A 16249-nucleotide genomic window follows, 5' to 3' on the forward strand; every position below is an offset into this window, starting at 1 on the left:
GTCTATGGTGCAATGTTGAGTCTATGGAGCAATGTTGAGTCTATGGTGAAGTGTTGAGTCTATGGTGCAGTATTGAGTCTATGGTGCAGTGTTGAGTCTATGGTGCAGTGCTGAGTCTATGGTGCAGTGTTGAGTCTATGGTGCAGTGCTGAGTCTATGGTGCAGTGTTGAGTCTATGGTGCAGTGTTGAGTCTACGGGCAGAAGGTTGCAAGAGTAAGGCATGCACCAGTCGAAGTCAGGGGAGCACCACGGCTCTTTATTTGCCTCGCGAGCGCTCACGCGAAACACGCCCCCCTCACTCCGATTCCCGCCGAGAAGCGCCCCGATCGCCCCGCCCCTTCCGGTGACGTCACACGCCCCCCCCCCTTTTCGAGGCGTCTCCTACCTCTGTCGCCCCGCCTTCTCTTTCCTTTCCCTCGTGACGTCATCCTCTCATGGGAACCTCCCCCCTCACGTAAGTATCCGTGCGGTACCTCACGTAAGTATTACTATACAAGGAAGGAAGGAAAAATACAACGGGACAATTTGCTCCGTTCCCTATTCCTATTTCCCCTATCGATATCTGCCCTTGCGTACCTTAGTCAAGTGATGCGTTGTATTGTTACAGGGGCAGAGAGAGAAAGATGGGGGCGCGAACACAAAAAACCCCTCCGTAGTTCTACCGCGATTCTCACTTGAATTCAACTATCGACAGATTCCCACCGCCGACAAAACGTCCCTGGACGAGCTGCCCCTCGAGGCGGAAGGCGGGCAACAGGGGCTGAGCGAAAGTGCAGCGGAACGCGTGGAGGGGTGCCATCGTGTCGGCGCAGTGGAACGCGACGAGCCCGGCGTCCCAGTCCAGGTACACGCCGATCCTCCGCAGCGACCTCCCCGGCAGTGGCCTCCCCGGCGCCAGCGCCAGCGTCGCCGCGACGCCGTCGTGCCACGCCACGATCCTCTCGCCGTGCTTCTCCAGGCACCACGAGATGCCGTTCATCCCGAGGCGGCACGCGGGCCCGCTGCCCTTCCTCGCGATGGACGCGTACGAGACGCCGACGCGGCACGCGCGGCCCGCGGACGCCACGTCCACCTCCCAGTAGTGGCGGCCCGACGAGTAGGCGTCGGAGCAGAGCACCTGCTCCCACTCGTCGAAGCGAGCGGAGTTGTCGCGGCTCAGCAGGCGCCTCAGCATGACGTTGGTCTCCTTGGCCGCCAGCGTCGCCGTTTTGAGGTCTCCGGAGATGCGGAGTTCGCTGTGAGCCGAGTTTTGATCCAGGCTGGGCGATTTTCCATCTGCGAATTAATCAACGTTAATTTGTTGTCATGGTTTTAAAAAATATATAATTTGAGTGACTTGCTTACCACTTTCTCTATGTGCCTGTGTGTACTGTGTTTGCTGTGGGGAGCAGTGGCATAGCGGTAAGCGCACTGCACTACGAACCCGACTACCCGACTACCCGAGTTCGATTCCTGCTCATGGCCAACACCAGTGACGATTTATTTGAACCGGTCTTGGGCCTCCCCTAGGTCGACTCAGCCCCAGATGAGAACCTGGTCAGGCGTGTTGTTGGCCACCCATCACCTGATGTGTCATAGGTGCTCGCGAACAGCACTTGCACCAACAGCCTGTTAAGGCTATAGGGGTAATCTTTGTCTTTGTTTGTGTTTGCTGTTGTTGTAATTCGCTGACCCCCCCCCTGCCCCCATACTGGACATCTGCGTAAAAGAGCTTTACAGCTCATCGGATTCCTCCTGCGGTTTAAATAAAGATGAAGATTCTGATTAATTAGGAAGGCGCTGGGAGCTATGCACTTTTTAAATATAAATGCGTGTTTAGTTTGTTGTCATTCCCCCGCACCTCCAAATTAGCACGGTTGGCTACGTACAGTATGAAAGAAATTCAAGATACATACGTACATTAATGACCCTGATAAGTGATCATACTTACATATGCCATACGTGTGTGTAGATATTTATCTTTTTGAACAGCAATGCATCGTTGTTGTCTTTGTCACATGTAGCATGTAGGGGGAAACTGGAACATACACACAATAAACTAAACTATTTATTTTTTAGTCTATGTAGCTCTTTTTCAGAAGCCACCTGGCTACTACAAATATTAGCTCAACGAAGTGGCTTATCGAGATTTATAGCAGCAGCCAAATAATTTAAACGCATGACGTTCATTTTCAATTTGAAGGGAAAACCGGAGGACCCGGAGAGAAATCCATGCTACTACGGGGAGAGAAAGAGAGACGCAAACTCCAAATATATATATCAGTCGTCGGGATCGAACCCACGTCCTCCTGCATACCAGGCGAGGTAGTTAACATCTCCTAGCCACAAGAGGTCAGACATGGTTGACAGGCCCCTTATGCTACTTTCAAGGGCGTGAGACGATACTTGCAGCAACAACCTGCAATGGTTTGCTCGCACGACTTCTGGCAGAAGGGTCTCACACAAGAGGGAGATCTGGACGACTCCTCCAGATGGTGATTGGCCTACTCCTCCATGCTGGCGGGAACGGTCCAAGGATCTCCAGACTATGAGTTCATTTCTGCCATGAGCAGGTAAAGTCAATGGGGTTTCGAGACCCAAATCAGGGCCAGGATTAAGTCCGGGCCCTTTAATCTTGAACAGAATAAGTGGCACCCGGTCAAATCTGCTGTGGAGGTACCCTGGGACGGTTTTTTTTCCAGCCGTAATGATGTAGGCGTTTTAGCCGATGATTTAAGGTCTCCTACGGAGGTGACAACACTCGTATGAGCACGTATACTTTGAACAAACCTAATTGCGCTGTACAGGTATTCCCTCGTTTATATTCACGAACTTGGCTATCCGCAATCTTGGCTATCTGCTAATCGCATCTAGATCTATCTATATGACTGCTGGATCGAGAGAGAGGGAGAGAGAGAAAGAAAGTGATGAGAGATAAAGTGTAGTATCATCCTAATTTAAGGTAACTTCATTTATAAACTATGAATACTTGAATATGTATTTCTATTTAGGTTATCTTAATAATAACCATGTTTTGTGTTATTATGATAACTTTCAGATATTTAATAGTTATTTACTTATTTATTTAAGATAATTCCTTTTAAAAAGATATGTTTTCGAGAGGCCAATATTATTCTCAGCAAAATATGCTATTCATGACCATCTCCGGAACGTATCACCTCTCACAGCGAATATCAAGGTAACACTGTAGATACCAACACCAATTCTCGCCATTCGCCACTAAGTGACGGTGAAGTCACCATGGCGTTTGTGCCAGGCTATGTGCACGTTAAGACCACGTGATGTGTCGAACGCCCGCCGGCAGAAGGTCATGGGGCAGACCCAGGTGCCATGGGTCGAATTAATAAGATGACTTACATTTCTTAATTAGTTGAGTCCTGTTGAAGCAATCCGGCGTGACGTCTGACGGTCCATTCGTGCTGACCCTGGGCCCTGCTGCCGGCTGCACCACGTGGGGACCCTTCGGCCCTCTGGGCGGCAGCAGATCGGTCCGCTTGAGCGGAACTCTCGGCGGGACGCTCGGCCGGTCTCCGTCATCGCCTGCGACGATGTTTGGAAGTGGCGGTATTGGCGTTGGCGGCGGCGGCGTTGGTGGCGACGGGGAAGGTAGTGGCGGGGAAGGTGCGGGCTTTGCGGAGCCCGTATAGACATCCAGCAGCTCGCCGAGCCTTTTCTCCAGAGGAGCGGCCATGGAAAACTGGGCCCTCGGCGCAGGAGAGGGCTCCGGCGGAGCTTTCGCCAGGGCGCCGAACCTTGCGTGGAAAAACGTGGCGCGGTGGTGGGTCACTAGCAGTGCAAGAATATCCTAGTAGCAAAAGTAGCATGTGCTCCTTATCAGTGTCTTATTATATTAGTAGCAAAAGTATCAAATGCTATGACCCCAGCACTTTCAAGGGCCCCGCGCTAAATGCTTTCAAGCTATCAATTCCGTACTCTTTTGTTCATTCGGTAAAGTCACGTAGGTAGAAAAATTAAATAGAAAATAATATATCACGACGTTTCGATCGAAACACAAGCGGTCGTCCTCAGGCGGGAAACTTATCCAGCAGTGGAACTATTCTTCCTGGTTCAGCAGTTCCACTGCTGGATTATTTTGTCCGCCTGAGGACGACCACTTGTGTTGCGATCGAAACGTCGTGATATATTATTTTTAACTTTATTTTATTTTTCTACCTACGTGACTATACCGAAAGAACCAAAGAGTATGGATTCTTGCAGTCACTAAAGCTTCAAATCAAGATACTATCAATTCCGGTTCAGTGATTCTGCACTTGCTCTATTACTATAGTACTATACCACCTTCAACTTGTATGAATGCCAGGGTGTTTAAGGTTAGCGATTTGTCGTATTATCTGGCTGTATAGCAAATGGAAAAATACAATTGCTTTACTATGCAAGTAAAAAATTGTGTTTTAATATTTATGTGTATTTATAACATATGCTACAGGCCCTGCACTAGCTTTATCCGGCACTGGTCACTAGAACTGGAGTTTGGAAACTCCCCCGGTTTAAACTAAACGATTTTGTGAAATGAGAACGATCAATTCCCTCTGCCAATATCCCAGGGCCTACGGATCAGCAGCTGGTGGTGTATGAATTGGACGGGTTAATACAACATCTGCATGCCCATGACCTGCTATGTTTTACCTTACCTCTCTGAGTCTTGGGCGAACCTCTGGAATGGAAACAGTGTGAATGCACACACACACACAGGCACACGAACACGCACGTACACACAAAGCAATTAGCAAGGAGTGCGGGTTGTTTGCAACACGGTGGAGTTTCCACCACACGATTAGCATGTACGGCAAGACGACGTACATCGGTTAACGGCCTGGCTGACACGAGACAGCTGATCGTTAAGTGTTGACAAATTCCGAACGTATTATCCAGTTGTTGACTCATGCAGCCACACATTCACAGACTGTTGGGGCCAAGGCTATTCACGAGTAGCAGCACCTATGAAGGCCGACACGGCACACGAGGGGTGGGTGGCCAACTCCCCAGTGGCGATGTTTTACACACCACACCAGGTACTCATTTGAGGCTGAGTCGACCTAGGGGAGGCCCATGACCAGTTCAGATGATCGCTGTCACTAGTGTCGGTGGTGGTCTTGAGCGGAAATGGAACACGGATAGCTGGGTTCGCAGCGCAGAGCGCAGTGCTATCCGCTACACTACCGCTCCCCAGACACACACACACAGACATACACACAGACACAAACACACACAGACACACACAACAACCGCCATTCGCCACTAAGGGGCGGTGACGTCACCACAGCGCTTGTGCCAGGCTATGTGCACGTTGAGGGCACGTGAAGTGTTGAACACCCGCTGGCAGGAGGTCACAGGGCAGACCCAGGTGCCAGGGGTCGACTGACTGAGATGACTGGCCGATGCACCACCTGTGCTCCCTAATGTGCCAAATTGCTGTGCTTTAGCCACCCAGTGCTCCGCTTGTTGTTGTGAGCGTCGCTTCTCTGCCCTCCGTTGTTGCTGGAGGGCGACTGCCTCCAACTGCCCAGTAGCATCCTTCACGACCCAGTCAACGCAGCCTTGGCTGCTGGAGGAGCTCACGAATGGGACTTTTTCCAGATCTTTCAAGGATTTGTGAGCTCCTCACACAATCCAGCCTGATATCATAGGCCTTGACCAGGTCAATAAAGCAGAGATGTAGGTCTTGTGGGAATTCCCTCCACCTCTGCTGTAGCGGATGGACAGAAAATATGGCATCTGTGCAGGACCGCCCTTTTCTGAAACCCTGAAACCACATTGGGGCTAGGGGTCGGCACGGTTTGGCTCAAACCACCAAACCGCGGTTTGAACCGAACCAAATCGGTTTGGTTTGGCTCTGTTTGAACTGGTTCGGTTTGGTTTGGGGCTACGAAAACCGACTCGGTTTGGCTCGGACAGGGTGGAACCGGCTCAAACTAGTTTGGTTCAAGCCAACTTAAGAGGTTTGGTTTAGCTTAGTTTGGTTTGGTTTTGGTTTGGTTTGGTTCAGTCGTCGCTGGTTTGGTTTGGATTGCTCAATTTGAAACCAGTTTGAGTCGGTTCAAACCGTGCCGACCCCTAATTGGGGCTCCGCAAGCCTCTCCTCTGCGTGCGTGGATGCACCGATGCCGGAAGAGCGTGTTGGTAATTACAAGCCCATGGGTTGCACAAAAATCTAGCAGCCTCCTACCGTTGTTATTGAGCTGATCTGGCCCATGCCTTCCAATCACTCCAGACCAGGTGCCAGCATCACGATCAAACACACACACAGACACACGCACGCACGTGCGCGGCCACTTGTTACCTGGAGAAAATCCACTGGATCCTCGGTGACCTCCAGGTCCTGGATTTTCCCGAGCGCCTCGCGGAGCTCGAGCTGAGCTGCCCGTCGCCTCTCGATCTCGCGGCGAACCCCCATCAGCTTCGAGGCGAGCTCGTCGTCCACAGCCGCCAACGCCGACTCCCGGTCCCCGGCGATGAGATCGAGGAGCTCCGCATATCGGCCACTCAGTCTCGACTTGGTGCCCGCCGCTCCATCCTGGGGCCGGCAAAGGGCAATTGCGAAGAGTTGCGTTTTTTGTTGTTGTTTGTTTTTGAATGGTAACAAAACGATTGCGACGTTATAGTCCCAAGTTGCTCGTCACTTTTGTAGTGTGTAGCGTATTGTGCAGTGTGTAGCGAAGTGTATAGTGCAGTGTGTAGCGTAGTGTATAGTGTAGTATGTAGTGTAGTGTGTAGCGTAGTGTATTGTGTAGCATAGTGTAGTGTAGTGTATAGCGTAGTGTGTAGCGTAGTGTAATAGTAGTGTATAGTGTAGTGTGCAGCCTAGTGTATAGTGTAGTGTATAATGTCGTGTACAGTATAGTGTAGTGTCTAGTAGTATAGGATAGTGGAGTGTATAGTAGTGTAGTAGTGTTGAGTAGTGTAGTGTATAGTGTAGTGTAAATAGCATCTGAAAGCGCCACGCGATGCCGGTGACCGCCTTCGTTCGAGGGCTTGGCCAAAAAGCCGCACTCACTGACGAGATCGGCCAAAGCGAGGAGCTCACCTCCATCAGGCGGGTCGTCTGCTCGAGATCGGCGATGCCGGCGGTTATCGCCACGTCCTTCCCGCCCAGTGTCTCCTTGAGCGCGATCAGTTGGCTCTGCGGAAACGCAGTCACGTTCACCGTCGGCATTGCTGCTTGTCGCGAGCTTGGGCATCGCGCATTTGCCCGCGGCTGCTCGTGCCGCTGTGTGTCTGCACGAAGCTAGTCTCTGTGGGTGGCTGTGGGTGTCTCTATGGATCTGGGTGTCTGTGGGCCTCTGTGTATGTCTGTACGTATGTACGTTGAACGTCATTCGCACCATGGGTAGCCAGCCGTGCTAATCTGTGCATCTATGTGGGTGTTTATGGAGGTCTCTGAAGCGCATCTATGGGTCTGGGTGTCTGTGGGTCTTTGTGTGTCTACGTTGAACTTCTGTCGCACCGTGTGTAGCCAGCCATGCTAATATCTGGGTTTCTGTGGGTCTCTGTGGGTCTGGGTGTCTGTGGGTCTCTGTGTGTACAGTGCGTTTAGCATCTTCGCCGATTGGAAACATTTAGGCTGGCCTGCCTACGATCCATCCTGGGTTTAACAAGGCTGGATTGTGTGAGGAGCTCACAAATCCTTGAAAGATCTGGGCAAAGTCCCATCGGTGAGCTCCTCCGGCAGGCAAGGCTGCATTGGCAGGGTCATGTAGCCCGCATGCCCAGCCACCGCATGCCTAAACAGCTTTCGTTCGGCCGGATAGAGGGGGCTAAACGGGCGCGGCACGGGCTAGAGAAGAAATGGAATTATGTGGTACAGGAGGACGTGGAGCCGAGTGCAGGTTACGTTATGTTGTGTGTTGAGTTGATGTAATACATAGTGTTGCTCTCAAGACAACGTCTGCAACTCAGTTGGACTCGCTACACATTATTGACACTATACATTATTAACGCCATACATTATTAACACTACATTATTAACGTACATTTGTTATGTTTACAGTGTAGTATTATCCGCTTATTTTCCCCATTAAAAAAAACGACAGTCCCATAGAAGTGTTCACATTTCTTTTTGAAGCGCCCTGTGAATGGAAAAAAAATAGCTTTTTGATTTTTTTGCGTTCGTTCGCCCGCTCGTCGTCGTTCAATGCAAGTTTCAACTCACGCCCTTCGCCCGCCGCTCATCTCTCGCGGGCGCGATGTCGTGTCTGCTGTGCGCGCTCGTGCAGTCGACGCAGATCAACCGCCCGTCCGTCCTGCAGTAGAGACCCAGCGTCTGTCCGTGGCGCGGGCACCTCCCGGTCGAATCCTCCTTCGACTCCGCGCCGCCACCGCCGTCGCCCTCGGCCAGCTGCTCCAACACGTCGGCGATGACGATGTTCCTGCTCAGCGTGGGCATCGTGTAGTAGACCTTGCAGCAGAGAGGGCACGTGTAGCCACGGTCCTCTGACTGTGCTCGCCAGTGGCTCTCGATGCACGCCTTGCAGTAGGTGTGGCCGCAGTCGAGGCTCGCCGGCTCGCGGAACGTGTCGAGGCACACGGCGCAGCGGAGTTTCAGGTCAACGGAGGACTCGGCCATGATCGGAGTCAACGAGGAGTCGCTTTGCTCCGTCGACACTCCCGACCTCCCCCCAAAGCCTTTCACTATGAGAGGCGAGAAGAATCCGAGGAGAGGCGATAACACCAATAAAGGTTTCAATTTGAGAAGATAAAATGAAGATTAATTAATCGCGCGCGCGTTAAAAACAATTAACAAACTTGAAAACGAACGGCGGGTGACTTCTGCACGTCCGACTGGGTCAAGCGAAATCATTGTTCCAGGAACTATACTTTGTGAGAGATCAGCACTTTAACAAAAAATATATATATTAGGGGAAAAAACCCAGACTTTCCAGTCGGACCGCATGCTTCGTTCGAGTCCCATAACCCAGCGGATATATATAGACACAAAGCTCCCCCGTGTAGCCTTAACAGACTGTTGGGGAAAGTGCTGTTAGCGAGCAGCACTAGTACAGCACTAACAGCTTGTGTGTTGGAGAGCAAATCCACAACATTCACAATCTGAGTACGGAGTACAATCACAATCTGTGCGTTACTCGTACAGCACAAACCGGTTGTGTGTTGGACAGCAAGTCCACAACATTGACAATCTGAGTACTGAGTACAATCACAATCTGTGCGTTACTCGTACAGCACTAACCGGTTCGATCGGATGCATTTACAATCTGAGTAACGTGATTTGTTATCTTTGTTTGCATCGTTGGCGCATCTGTCACTCGTTCGTCAGTCAACCCGCGTGCTGCTCCACATTCCTCATCATTTCCACGGCACGGAGCTTACGAGCCTGGCCACCTGGGTTCGATTCCCGCTTAAACTAAACTGTGTTTTATTTGAGCAGGTAAGGCCCATTGAGCTGCTATGGGCGGGTGGGGTGGCACGTACCTCCCCCCCCAATGATCCGATCGAAATCCCTAATTTCGATCGGATCATTGGGGTTTATTTGTAATAAATCGGTATTTTGCGACCCCCACTGCCACTGCGAAGCATATTATTACGTGCCAGGAACTCTATGAGATGATAGGACAATAGTCTGAGTCCATAATTGGCAATAAGTAAAGGCAAAGCGGTTATAAGTGACTCACAGAATTGTGCACGGTTGCGTATACAGGACACGACTTCCCTGAAGGCATCAACACCTTCAGCGAGCGCGATGCCGATCACACAACGCGGTTCGAATTCGACCCTCGATCGATGGCCGCGCTATCGCCGCACACGCGTCGAATAAAAAGCAAGGGACAAGTCCATACTTACTAAGAAGTCCTTACTTACTAACAACTCCTTACTTACTAACAACTCCCTACTTACTAACAACTCCTTACTAGCAACTCCTTACTTACTAACTCCTTACTTACTAACAAGTCCCTACTTACTAACAACTCCTTACTTACTAACAACTCCTTACTTACTAACAAGTCCTTACTAACAACTCTTTACTTACTAACAAGTCCTTGCCCGCTAACAACTCCTTACTTACTAACAACTCCTTACTAACTCCTTACTTACTAACAAGTCCTTACTAACAACTCCTTACTTACTAACAAGTCCTTGCCCGCTAACAACTCCTTACTCACTAACAACTCCTTACTAACAAGTCCCTACCCGCTAACAACTCCTTACTTACTGGCAACTCCTTACTTACTAACAACTCCTTACTTACCAACAACTCTATCATTATTACACGCTTTTATTTAACTCATTCTGTTGTTGTCGTATTCTCAAATATTGTAACTCAATTTTAACCCACTTCTCAATGTGGTATCGACTGCAAACTTGGTATACTTATGTCATACTGATGACAATACTATATTATATAAAATATATATTTTTTTAAACATTCTTTTTATACGTTATGTTTCGGCTTGGGTCTAATTGTCCACGGTAAACTCATGTTGGCTGTAATTGACCACGGTACCTTGCGTTATGGCAATCTTCGGGGCCACTTCCTGGTCGTGGAATTCTGCCATTACTCGTACGGTACATTTCATTAAAGCGTGTTTAAAAAAAAGTATTTTTAAATATTACTTATTTAGAAACGACCTCGCTATGACAAGTGACAGTTCAACGTAGTGGCTTATCATCATTGTCACCGAGAAATGTATAACAGCAGCCAAATCCTCTAAACACGTTGAGACGTTGATTCTAAATGTGGAGGGGGGTGTGCAGGAGGTCGTGGGTTCGATCCCGACCCTGTAGATTTGGAGTATGCGTGTCTCTCTCCCCTGGAGAAAAACTCACGCCACCGCGGGGAGAGAGAAACGCAGGTTCCAAATCTACAGCAGCAGCAGGAGTCGTCAGGGTCGAGATCGAACCCAGGACCTCCTGCACACCAGGCGAGGTAGTTAACATCTCCTAGCCACCGTGATGATGATAATGAGAGAGAGACCCGCAAACCACATTACACTATACACTAAAATATACACAACACTATAGACTTAATACTACACTGTACACTACGCTACATACTGCACTATACGCTACACACTACACTACTATACACTACACTATACGCTACGCCACACTATACACTATTATACGTGAAACACGACACTCCGATACACTACACCACCATACTAAATTGAAAACGAATTTCTTTAGAACTACTTGTTGTGTTTAGTTTAGGTATGGTGCAAAAGAAGTTGAACATAATACACACACACACGACGCTATGCTGCAGTAGGTAGGCACATTTTGGGCTCAGTCAACCTAGAGGAGGCACACACCACCCATGGTTCGTAGGCCGGCCACAGACACGGCTGCACAGACCCAACTCACACAAATGGAATGCGGAGGGTCTAGGCAACTTTATTTAGACATTCTTCTAGCGACAACGGAAATGTACAAAACTGTGGGCGTGTGAGAAGAGCATTTTTTAAATATAATTTGGCGACGTTTGGGAAAATTCCGCTTCTTCAAGATGTTGTGTGCTCATGGAGAAGGGCCCTTGCCCGAATTGTCGCACGTTGTGTTGTACGTCGTATACGGTCACATGAGTATCATCATCCTCGCAGCGGCTTTTGGCTGGCCATGGAAAAAAAGTCACTGCATTGTGCAGTCAGATGCTATATACACTACACTATACACTACTATACACTACACTATACACTACACTATACACTACTATACACTACACTATACACTACACTATACACTACTATACACTACACTATACACTACTATACAATACTATACACTACACTATACACTACACTACTATATACTACTATACACTACACTATACACTACTACACTATACACTACTACACTATACACTACTATACACTACACTATACACTACACTATACACTGTTATACACTACACTACACACGACGATATACTACACTATACACTACACTAGACACTGCTATACACTACACTACACACGACGATATACTACACTATACACTACACTATACACTGCTATACACTACACTACACACGACTATACACTACACTATACACTACACTATACACTCCACTATACACTACTATACACTACACTACTATACACTACACTATACACTACACTATACACTCCACTATACACTACTATACACTACACTACTATACACTACACCATACGCTACACTATACACTACACTATACACTGCTATACACTATACTACACACGACTATACACTACACTATACACTACACTATACACTGCTATACACTACACTACTATCAACAGAAGGTGTGTACTGGATTAATTGCACTTGTGGCAAATGTTACGTTGTTCTGTTTACGTGACAAACCTTACTAGTTGGCTGTGTCGGGTGGTGGCGGGTTTAACGACACAACATTTATATATTTACGCGATCTAACCTCAAAAAAACCCGAATTATGGATAATATCGGTCGCGAAAGCCTATGTGTTAAACCAGTTGATGATGATGATTGTGATGATTAAAAACAAGTAACGGGCTTTTACCCTCTCCGGCAATCATACAGACACACACAGGGACACACGCACAACACAAAGGCAAAGATCCCCCATGTAGCCTGTAACAGACTGTAGGGGCAAGTGCTGTTAGCGAGCACACGAGGGGATGGGTGGCCAGCACCACGCCCGACCGCCTTTGTCTCCCCAGTGGCGATGTTTACTACACACCGTACCAGGTACTCATTTGAGGCTGAGTCGACCTAGGGTAGGCCCAGGACCGGTTCAGATAATCGTCACTGGTGTTGAGCGGGAATCGAACCCGGGTCGCCGGGTTCATGGCGCAGCGTAGCGCTAACCACTACATAACCGCTCCCCACACACAGACACACACACTCACACACATACACAACAACAACTGCCATTCGCCACTAAGTGGCGCTGCAGGTTCCTTTTTTGATAAAGTTAAATTGGGATTTGTGATCGTGGGCCACTGAGGCAGAATCCATCTCCATCCTTGCAGCGCCTCACGGCTCTCCGAACCCCCGAGCGAAGGCTGCGGTAAACCTCATTCTCTATTGTGGGATGCTGTAGACGATTAGAGTGGGCCTGTCGCTTTTTCTCAACCATCCTGAACACCTCCACTGTCAGCCAGGGTACCCAAAGCAGCCATTGCAGCTGCATGAGTTACAGTCCTAAACCTCGCCCATTTACCCTCGACATCAGGAGTGGGGGACAATGCCAACCTCAGCCGCAAGCGATGATGAAATTCTCGCTTGCAACTTTCATCAGCTAACTGAGACCAGGCCACCTTGGACGTGGGGTCTTGGGTGTAGACCCACCACCGGAGTGGAAGAATGGCAGGCGCATCTTACAGATGACTAGTCGATGGTCAGAGGGCAGATCAGCTCCACGGTAGGTCCTGGTGTCAAGGACATGGGCTCGCATTCACTGATCCGTCACTATGTAGTCCAGCAGATGTTCTTGCTTGGACCCGCATTGCATCCATGATGTTGTGTGGATGCACCGATGCTGGAACAACGTGTTGGTAATTACAAGCCCATGGGCTGCACAAAAATCTAGCAGCCTCCTACCTATGTTATTGAGCTGATCTGGCCCATGCCTTCCAATCACCCCAGACCAGGTGCCAGCATCATGACCAACTCGGGCATTGAAGTCACCCAACACGATGACTCTATCCCGAGTGGCCACTTTAGCCAGCACCTGTGACAGGAAGTCATAGAAGGCATCTGACTCATCGGCCTTGCCTGCATCTCTCCACGGATGTTCGTCTTCGGTGGGGGCATAAGTAACCACGACCACCACTCCACGCCTCCGGTTGATGGGAAGGCGAGCCCAAAGTAGCCTGGGGCTTACAGCTTCCCACACCTCACCGCCACGCTCCCACGCCCCCTTCATTATTTTGTTCAGAAGAAGAGCCACACCTTGTTGTTTGGCAGTCTCCTGCCCCGAGTGGAGAACTGTTCACCCCTCATGGTGGCAGGAGCCAGAACCGGTCCACCGGACCTCCTGAATGCCACAGAGATCCATGCGGTACCGGTCCAGCTCCTGACAGAGGAGTGGCAGCCTCTTCTCCGCAGTGAGCGTTAGAACATTCCCCGTGGCCATTCGTAGTTGCTTGTCGTTGTCTCTGGAGGAACCCCGAGGGTAAAGATTCAATCTCCTGGCTCCGTCAAATGGGGTTTGGCCAGGAGACGTCATAGACGCCTGGCCCCCCGGGGCCTCTAGCACAAGCTTATTAGTTACATATTTACGTTTAATTTGTAGTTTAGTGGTAATGAATTGAAGGTGGAAGGGTTGCCAGCCCCTCGCACCCATCCAGAGCCCCCGTTTAGCCACTGTGGTGGTCACAGACGCCATGAGGGGTGAGGCCAATGGGCATTGGCCCTCCCCCCACAGCACTGTCCAAGACAGAGTTCCCCGTCCGGCACCGCGAGGAGGTAGGGGGTTGTTTTGCCGGACTCTCACACACACACACAGACACACACACTCACACACAGACACACACACTCACACACACAGACACACACACACAGACACATACACACACACAGACACACACACAGACACACACACAGACACTCACACAGACACACACACTCACACAGACGCACACACTCACTCACACTCACCCACACACACACTCACCTGCACACTCACCCACACACACACTCACCCACACACACACACGCTGTGACAATGTACGCACCGTGTCCCTGACACTGATATGGCGTTCTGCCACGAGACGCCACGTTCAACCATAACCACAAGCACCAACAGCAAAGATTTTGCTGTTTTTTCCTGGATTTTTCTGTTGCGCGTAGCCACTTTAAGATGTTTCTAAGTTAATATTTTGTTTGTAGCGGTTGCACCCGAGTCAAGAGCCGCATGGCTCACAGGGCTACACCGAATGAACTGAACTGATTGGCTACCTCCTAATAGGTGCCCATTCGGTGTGTGAAGATGCTTCGTTTGGTTCGCTGTCCTTCGCGCGCACCTCCGATGAGCACGGTTGGCTACGTACGGTGCAGTAGAAGTTCAACACACATACACAGAGACCCATGGACACCCATAGAGACTCACAGAGACACACAGATTAGCACGTTTGGCTACGTACAGTGCGGTATAAGTTCAACACACATACACAGAGACCCATGGACACCCATAGAGACTCACAGAGACACATATTAGCATGGTTGTCTATGTACGGTGCAGTAGAAGTTCAACACACATACACAGAGACCCATGGACACCCATAGAGACTCACAGAGACACACAGATTAGCACGTTTGGCTACGTACAGTGCGGTATAAGTTCAACACACATACACAGCGACCCATGGACACCCATAGAGACTCACAGAGACACATATTAGCATGGTTGTCTATGTACGGTGCAGTAGAAGTTCAACACACATACACAGAGACCCATCGACACCCATAGAGACCCACAGAGACGCACAGATTGGCACTGTTGGCTACGTACGGTGCAAAAGAAGTTCAACATACACATACAGAGACACACAGATACCCAGAACCATAGAGACATGCATGGAGCAACACAGATTGATTATCGCGGTTGGCTAGGTACCGTGCGAAAGAAGTTCAACATACATCATGATCATCGTCGTCATCATCGCCACCACCGATACCACCACAATCATCGTCACCACCACCACCATCCTGGCCATCATCATCAACACGATCGTCGTCATCATAGGTGCTGCTACTCGCTAACAGCACTTGCCCCGACAGTCTGTCGCAGGCTACACGGGGGATCTTTGTCTTTGTGTGTTCATAGGCGCTGCTGCTACTCGTTAACAGCACTTGCCCCAACAGTCTGTGGCAGGCTACACGGGGGATCGTTGTCTTTGCCTGAACGCGAGCGTGTGAGCGCCCTCGCGAAGAAGCGATCACAATACGACACATACGACACACTTCGAGCGAAAAAGGGTGGGGGGGGCACATAAAGCAAAGCATGGGAAAAAAACCCCCAAAAAACTAAATGATGAACGAAGCAAAGTGCCGACTACACCGAGCATCTTCTTGTTTCCTCTGATCGTAAAACAAAAAAGATGGGTCTCGTGGTCAGCCAGGCGGTCATGAGCCGCGCTCGTCGCTGTACCACAACAGACTCGTCGCCTGTCCCGTGACACGGACGCGACCTTGAATGTACTTCTCTTCCTGCGGGGGGGGGGGGGTGGGGGGAGGGATGGAGGAGAGGGAGGGAGGACAAATGATAACAACACAAAGACGCCATCCGTCTTGCAATCACGAGCGGGCCGA

At 49.7% G+C, this 16249-nt stretch overlaps 1 protein-coding gene across 1 annotated transcript; it reads right to left on the reverse strand.

Annotated features, from left to right (window-relative positions):
* Positions 1 to 230: 230 nt before the first annotated feature.
* On the reverse strand, positions 231 to 8997 carry LOC144735497 (tripartite motif-containing protein 14-like). The gene is made up of 6 exons (XM_078617895.1): positions 8172 to 8997; positions 7047 to 7142; positions 6303 to 6536; positions 4654 to 4676; positions 3359 to 3753; positions 231 to 1276 (listed from the first exon to the last, which is right to left on the reverse strand). Exons 1-6 carry the CDS (start codon positions 8583 to 8585, stop codon positions 672 to 674), a joined length of 1767 nt encoding a protein of 588 aa, XP_078474021.1. The 5' UTR covers positions 8586 to 8997; the 3' UTR covers positions 231 to 671.
* Between the last annotated feature and the right edge of the window lie 7252 nt (positions 8998 to 16249).

The sequence above is a fragment of the Lampetra planeri genome, chromosome 55 (genome assembly GCF_965212315.1).
Source record: "Lampetra planeri chromosome 55, kcLamPlan1.2.h2, whole genome shotgun sequence".
NCBI classification, from domain to species: Eukaryota; Metazoa; Chordata; class Hyperoartia; order Petromyzontiformes; family Petromyzontidae; genus Lampetra; species Lampetra planeri.

Coding starts and splice junctions, on each gene's coding strand:
- LOC144735497 (XM_078617895.1), bottom strand. CDS start 8,585: ATGGCCGAGTCCTCCGTTGACCTGAAACTCCGCTGCGCCGTGTGCCTC. Junction 7,143..8,171: donor ATGAGCGGCGGGCGAAGGGC/GTGAGTTGAAAC, acceptor GCGTTTCCGCAG/AGCCAACTGATCGCGCTCAA. Junction 4,677..6,302: donor ATCCAGTGGATTTTCTCCAG/GTAACAAGTGGC, acceptor TTTCCATTCCAG/AGGTTCGCCCAAGACTCAGA.